At 40.2% G+C, this 7,553-nt stretch overlaps 1 protein-coding gene across 1 annotated transcript in view; it reads left to right on the forward strand.

The window, feature by feature from the left end:
- The window catches only part of LOC144244425 (cytochrome P450 4X1-like), a 23,390-nt gene extending 16,215 nt beyond the window's left edge, over nucleotides 1–7,175 (forward strand). Inside the window, exons 8-11 of the mRNA XM_077779727.1 lie at nucleotides 1,764–1,897; nucleotides 2,891–2,955; nucleotides 5,665–5,747; nucleotides 6,572–7,175. Of these exons, the coding sequence (XP_077635853.1) occupies nucleotides 1,764–1,897; nucleotides 2,891–2,955; nucleotides 5,665–5,747; nucleotides 6,572–6,740 (451 nt within the window). The 3' untranslated portion in view covers nucleotides 6,741–7,175. The remainder of the gene's footprint in view (nucleotides 1–1,763; nucleotides 1,898–2,890; nucleotides 2,956–5,664; nucleotides 5,748–6,571) is intronic.
- Nucleotides 7,176–7,553: the final 378 nt, after the last annotated feature.

The following is a 7,553-nucleotide window of genomic DNA, read 5'->3' on the forward strand; positions in this document are numbered from 1 at the left end:
GGGAGATATATATATAAAAATACAAGTCCCAGATATTGGCCTTCCTCATTCTTGTTTGGCCTATGTGAAATGTGAAAACAATAAAAAAATTTTGACAGGTGAGAAGAAAAAGTCCAAAGGATATGTTAACTGCCATTCATTTTAATGAAAGAAATGAAAATAATTTTGTAAACAGTAAGATACATTTTTATTCCATAATTTGACCTTATACTTACATTTAATGAAATTTGTCCAGAGCATTCTGAAAATTTATAATTCTTTTAGACAGTAATAAAACCACACTGCAAAAAGCAATTTCCAAAAATGCTGGGAAGTTATTCAATGTCTCCATTTGGCTCCTCTTCAGCCATTTCTGCATTGGGTTAAAATCCCTCTCTTCTTCTTGCACCAGGGCTAAGATGGACAACATTGAGTTTCTTAAAAATGCAAAGTGCCAAACTAAGCAGAATTACTCTTTTTATTCTGGGCTTGAGGAGGAAAGAGTTCAAAATTAAAATTTCACACCACCAAATGGCCAAAGCCTGCATTCAAAATAAGTAATCAGAAAACCAAACAGAAACACAATAAAGCAAATAGAATATGTGCAGTGATTTTATGACTAGCTGACTAGCTAAGATGCAAGTAAAAAACTTTATTCTTCTCCCTCCAATACCTCATACTTGTGTGGAGCAAGTTCTTTTCCTCTCCAGAGTAAAATCTTACCCAAATCTCAGAGAGTTCCCATCCATTTAAGTCACAAGAGCAGCCTCATTCAGCAATTAAGCTGTCTGGCCCAATGGAATAATACAAAGTGTAAATTCACATCCACTGGGAGCGTCTCCCTCCATCCCAGCTCAGCATTTCTTTGGGTCTGGAAGCCAATTGGCTGAGGAGGTTATGGTTGACTTCTTACTGACCAGTTCCTAGTAGCTGCTGTTTCTGACCCTTCCATAACTGCTCCCGGGAAAAGGAGAAAGGGGTGGTATTATGGTGATCTTGCCCTCTGAGCTTAGTAGCTATTCGGTGCTTCCATTTATTCTTCAGTGGGTGCATCTGTGGGTTTTGTGGAGATTCCCTCACTAGAGCTTTGCCATGGTGATTCATGGGGCAAGGAAATGCTTGTCCTCAGAGCTTCTTTCAAGCTGGTTCCAGAGCTCTCTCTCTTGCCAGTTCATTGGCCCACAAAACATAATGGACCACTCCTTACTTGTCCCTGTTGCTCTCCCCTCCTTCCCTGCCTGTTCTGAGTCACAGCCTTTCCTATCAGTCTTCTGTTCCCCAAACTCCAAGGAGCACATTTCACATCATTTAAGTGACCCAAGAAGCCCCCCTTTGCCTAACATGGTTTGGGGGTGCTCCTCCAGTCTCCACAGTACTCCGGCATTCCAACAATTGTCTTTAAAGGTTTTTTTCCCCCCTATCAAAACTCTTCACCCTCCTCTCTTTAGTCCTTAGTCATTCCTTACACATTCTTGATTTACATAGTGAACTAAGAGTTGCAAAACTGGTTTCAGAAACCCTACTAGCAAATCTTTTACTGGTATATTAGCATCTTGCTGTATCATGAAGATATTTGGCACTTTTTCAGTCCCTCTTTCTCTAGAACCTCAGCTGACCCTGAGGCAAAAAAAGTCCCAACATTCTGTTACATAAACCAACTGCAAAATACCTTTAACCTAGAAATGGTATTTACCAAGAATAAACACAAAAGATGGGGAAAAAAGTCAATATTTACAAACTGTATATGGAATCTGAGTTCCATATCCTCCTTCCTGTCCTCACAGGGACCAGCTGGGTGAAATGTCATACACTACAATGTGCATCAAGGAGTCACTCCGACTGGCCCCTCCAATCCCATCCATTTCCAGAGAGCTCAGCAAGCCCATTACCTTTCCAGATGGACGCTTCTTACCTGCAGGTCTTTGTATTCTTTTCCTAAGCAGTTCCTAAAGACCATGGGATCCTGGGTGACAAAGTGACAGTGACAAAGAGTGGCTTGTTTCTCAACTGTTTGAGGAGTCAAAAGACAATCCTAAGAATGTCTGGCTTAGGGTTGGGTGCCTATTAAGAACTCAGTAAGTAATTCCTTGGCCAAATGTGGCTTCCAGACTTTCCTAAAGGTATTATAGCCATTTGAAGCAAAGCTCTGTCCCCAGAACCTAGATTGCTAGAATCCCAACCCAGGGTTTCTTCCATTGGAGGACATTGTTCCTAAGATTATTCTTATTTGGCTTAGTTTGAGACCCAGGTAAGACTTCATGGGAAATGAATATCATCATCTTTATCTAGATGACCCTGGGGCTCATTGGCTTCATCATCATAATAATATCATTCTTGTAAGTGTATAGCACTTAATAGTTTACACAGAGCCTTCAAACACATTTTCTCATTTTTCCCCCTTGGAACATGACCTTAACAGACACTTATATGGTGCTTCTCAGTTTATAAAGCACTTTTAAATACTTTTGGTGTAGCCAAAAACCCACCATACACCCCAAAGTGCAGATAAGCAGAACTAAAGTTCAGTGCAGATAAGAGGTCCCATGCCCAGAGCCCAGTGTTCGTCAGAGCACAGGTTTCCAATTAGGGCTGGTGGGAGGTAGAGGGGTGTCATATGAGACACTCTTCACTTATCTGCTTCAGTGTTCTGTGAACGCTGGTCCTTGGAAACAAGCTGACAGGATTGCTTGTAGCAAACATCAACAACCTGTCACTTTGAAAACTAAGGAGTCACCCAGGCTTCATCTTCCCGTGGGTCCTTGACTGCTGGCATCAGCTACAGCACAGAACTCTGCCAGGAGCTGCTAGCTCTTTCCCTTCAAGAAGAAAATTCTTATTGAAGAATGGTGTAACAGTAACCCACAACTTGCTGTATCTTCTGTAATCTTTTTTATTTCTTTCCTTTTTGCAGGAATAACTGTGGTTCTCAGTATTTGGGGCCTTCACCGTAACCCTGCCATCTGGGAAAACCCAAAGGTAAGACTGTCTTACACATAAATCTTTCAAAGAACTAATGCCATGTAGCTCACTTTGTTAGCTATGCATTAAAGTGGCAAATGACACAAGGCAAACAACTTAAAGACCAAAAATGTTCAACCTTTTCCTTAAAGGAAAGCTGTCTGTCCCCTTCCCCTATTCCTACTTTATGTTCACTTTGCATGAACATACGGACATAATGCCACACAGTCTACTCTAAATTGCCCACAGTCTGTACCACAGCTGTTTACTTAGCAAGCTCTACCAAGCACTCACCTAGACGCCTGCAGGGGTGTAGACTACTCATGCAGTCATGCAGGCAACTCCAACTCTTTTTGGCTGGATGTAACAATAAGGATTCTGGCAGAAACCTGATGGCACACTCAACTTGGACACTTGAAGGAGAGTTTTTAAAACCAACTATTTACAAAGGTATAGGTAGGCTTTAGAAAATCAGAATGGAACAAATAACTGCTGAAGTGCTTACCACCTCTGGATCTGGTGAGAGAGAGAGTTACACAGCCTGGAGAGAGACTGTTGTCCTGGGGAGGGTCCTGGACTAGAGTTGGACCTTCAGCAGAATGTGCAGCCAGCCAGAGGCAACCTGGTAGGTTGAGGCCCAGGGAATAAATAACCCGAAAGCTCTCTCTGCTCACCCTCCAGATCACCAATCAATGTCTTTTATCAGCCAACCCAGAAGAAACCATGTGGGTCAGCTTCTTGGAGCCCAGAGCAGGGTGAGAAAGGGAGGAGAGAGGATCTGCAGAGGCAGAAAGAAGGCACATAGCTTGCTTACCTGAGTGCTTGATTCAACATTCTTAAACTCTAAACACTCACAACACCTGCACAGATACTTTCACATAAGTGGCTAGGGTTTAAGATCTCTCTTGTGTAATGGGAGGTGGACTACATGTCTCAGTAATTATTGATCACATAAGCACTTTGGCTTGAATTCTAAGTGGGTGTATTCTTTTTTTTTAATGTTTAAATCAGTTTTATTTGAGTATAGTTGCCATACAATGTTACATTAATTTCAGGTGCACAACTTAGTTTTTTGACAAGTTTATATATTATGCTGTGTTCCCCACAAGCGTAGCTAGTGTCTGTCCCATTACATTGCTATTATAGTATCATTGACTATGGTCCTTATGCTGTGCCTTTTATTCCTGTGACTTACTCATTCTGTAACTGGAAACCTGTATCTCCCCTCTTCTCTTCACCCATTTTGTCCAACCCTCCCCCACAACCATCACTTTGTTCTCTGTATTTTTGGTCTAATTCTGCCTTTTGTTTGTTTATGCACTTTTTAAATTTTAGATGCCACTCATGAATGAAATAATATAGCATTTGGGACTCCTGGGTGGGTCAGTTGGTTAAGCATCCAACTTCTGCTCAGGTCATGAGCTCACAGTTCGTGGGTTCGAGCCCCGCATCAGGCTCTGTGCTGACAGCCAGCTCAGAGCCTGGGGCCTATTTCAGATTCTGTGTCTCCCTCTCTCTATGACCCTCCCCTGCTCATGCTGTCTCTCTCTCTCTCCCAGAAATAAATAAAACATTTTTTAAAATTAAAAAAAAGAAATAATATAGTATTTATCTTTCTCAGTCTGACTTATTTCACTTAGCATACTGCCCTCTAGGTCCATCCATGCTGTCTCAAATGGCACGATCTCATCCTTCTTATGGCCATGTAATATTCCATTCCATCCACCACATCCTCTTTATGCATTCACTTATAGATGGACCCTTTGGCTGCTTCATATCTTAACTATTGTAAATAATGCTGCCATAAACATGGCAGGTGCATATATCTTTTCAAATTAGTGTTTTCATTTTCTTTGGGTAAATTAGGTGAGAGCATCCTTACTTCCAAAGTGAAAATAATATCATGCCCCAGTGTTTCTGCTTTCTCCTTATTTAGTCTGGGTAGCAGACTCATCAGTGAGGAGGCCAGACAAGGGCTGCACATCTTGAGTTGCACTGTCCAGTGTGGTAGCTACTAGTCACATGTAGTTATTGGGCACTTGAAATGTGGCTAGTGGGAAATGAGATGTGCTGGAAATGTGTACCCAGTGTATATCACTGGATTTTGAGGACACAGTACAAAAAATGTGAAATATTTCCTTAATAATTATTTATATAGAGTACATGTTGGAATGATATTATTTTCTGCAAAATAAATTCTATTATTAAAATTATTTTCACCTTTTAAAAAAGTGACTACCAGAGTGTTTGAAATTACATTTGTGGGGGTGCTGGGTGGCTCAGTCAGTTAAGCGTTTGGCTCTTAAGGTCATGAGTTTGGACCCTCTGTTGGGCTCTGTGTTGGGCAGGAAGACTATTTTATTTTATTTTTTTTAAATATTTTTATTTATTTCTAGGAGAGAGAGAGAGAGACAGCGTGAGCAGGGGAGGGTCAGAGAGAGAGGGAGACACAGACTCCGAAATAAGCTCCAGGTTCTGAGCTGGCAGTCAGCACAGAGCCCAATGCGGGGCTCGAACCCACGAACAGCGAGATCATGACCCAAGCGAAAGTCGGACACTCAACCGACTAAGCCACACAGGCGCCCCGGAAGCCTATTTTAAAAAAAGAAGAAAAGAAATTACATATGAAGCTCATTGTATATTTCTGCTGATCAGTGCTAAGCAGTAGCTTAAGAAAAATGCTAATGGTGTTTTGGGGATGGTGGTGGGGTTGCCTTGTCATTTCAGGTCTTTGACCCCATGAGATTCTCTCAGGAAAATTCTGATCAGAGACACTCCCACTCCTTCTTACCATTCTCAGCTGGACCAAGGTGAGGACAATATGAAGTTGTTGAAAATGCACAGAAATGTTTACTTGGAAACAGCATTCTCCCTTTGGTACCTCAGGTCTATATATTCTTCCCTGGAACCCCATCTTCTCACCAGACTATGAGGTAGATATTGGTACCTATTAGAGCCCCTGAATAGACCAGTTAATTTCGCAAAGGACAAAGCCATTCTCTATCACATCCTATACAGCCATGCCTCAGAAAACTCTCCCACAATGCAAATTTGCTCATTAGTCATGCAGCCCACCCCTGATGCAGGAGAAATAATTTTTCTTTTTTCTTACTTTCAAATCTATTGAGGTATAGCTAACATGTGAAATTGTAAGATACTTAAAATGTGTATCATGGTGATTTGATATCTGTATACATGTGAAAGGACTCTTCCCCATCTAGTTATTACCACATCTTCCACCTCACAAATTTATCTCTTTGTGTGTGTGTGTGTGTGTGTGTGTGTGTGTGTGTGTGTATGTAAGGACATTCAGATTCTGCTTTATTAGCAAATGTCAATGACACAATACAGTGTTACCCACTATAGTCACCTATTTTGACATTTACATCCTCACAGGAGAAACAATTCTCTAAGCAACTCCAAGTGCCACCTTGTTTAGGGCTGGTATCACATTACAGCCTCCTGGTTCACATTCTCACGGGGAACAATAGACATTCAAAAGTTTCTGTGACATATGGTGTGAAAATGCGGCTTTATTGTGAACATCAGATTCGTTATGCTAGCATCTTATGAAAGAGTCAGAAACAACTCCCATTTCTTCAAAGTATCTCTTTCTTTCCCTTGCTGCTTGCAGGAACTGTATCGGGCAACATTTTGCCATGATTGAGTTAAAGGTGGCCATTGCCTTGATCCTGCTCAACTTCAAGGTGTCTCTAGATCCCACCAGACCTCTTGTCTTCTTGCCCCAGATTGTCCTCAAACCCAAGAACGGGGTCTACTTGCGCCTGAAGAAACTCCCCTAATGTTACAGCCTGGGGTACAATGATACCCTGTGTCACTTAGATCTGTTTCTGTATGATTTGGAGAGATTTTCTCATCATTACTGTTTCATTCTGGCTTCTATTAATGTTATATACTAAGAATTTTGCTAGGTGACTTCCATATGTTTTCTGCTCTTTTTTAAAAATGGGTTTTGGAATTTCACAAGTCGTAAGTGAATATATGCTCACAGTAAAAGATTTCCAACACTAGAAATGCATCTAGAGTAAAAAGTAAAAATCCCACTTCACATATGCTACATGTCTCTGCCCTGACTCATCCTACCCATTTTCCTAAAAACAGAATAGTTTGGTGTGCATTCTTTCAGAGTTTTTCCTATACATTATATATATATATATGTATACATTTCATACATATGTCTGTATGTATTCATATAGATGGGATCATATCCATATTATTCTTGCCTTTTTTACTTAATAAAAAATACATCTTGTTCTTAATCAGTGGATTCATAATATTATATAATATGGATGTACTGTAGTTTATTGAACTTTTATAGTGTTTACACTATTTACAGTTTTAAAAACATGCTTATTGGCCATTTGTGCATATCTTTGTTTTATTGTCTGTGATTCATCTGTGCTTATTTTCCAATGGAGTTGTTTGTCTTTTTCTTATTGATTTGTATGAGTTCTTTAATATTGTGGATAATAGTCCTTGATTGTAACTTTTCTTTATAATTTTCCCCATTCTTTTACTTTTATAAAACTGCATTTATGGTGTCTTATACCATACAGAACTTCCAATTTTTCATGAATTAAATAAATAAACTTTTC

This window comes from Crocuta crocuta, unplaced genomic scaffold (genome assembly GCF_008692635.1).
Source record: "Crocuta crocuta isolate KB4526 unplaced genomic scaffold, BGI_CrCroc_1.0 scaffold168, whole genome shotgun sequence".
In the NCBI taxonomy this organism is placed as follows: domain Eukaryota; kingdom Metazoa; phylum Chordata; class Mammalia; order Carnivora; family Hyaenidae; genus Crocuta; species Crocuta crocuta.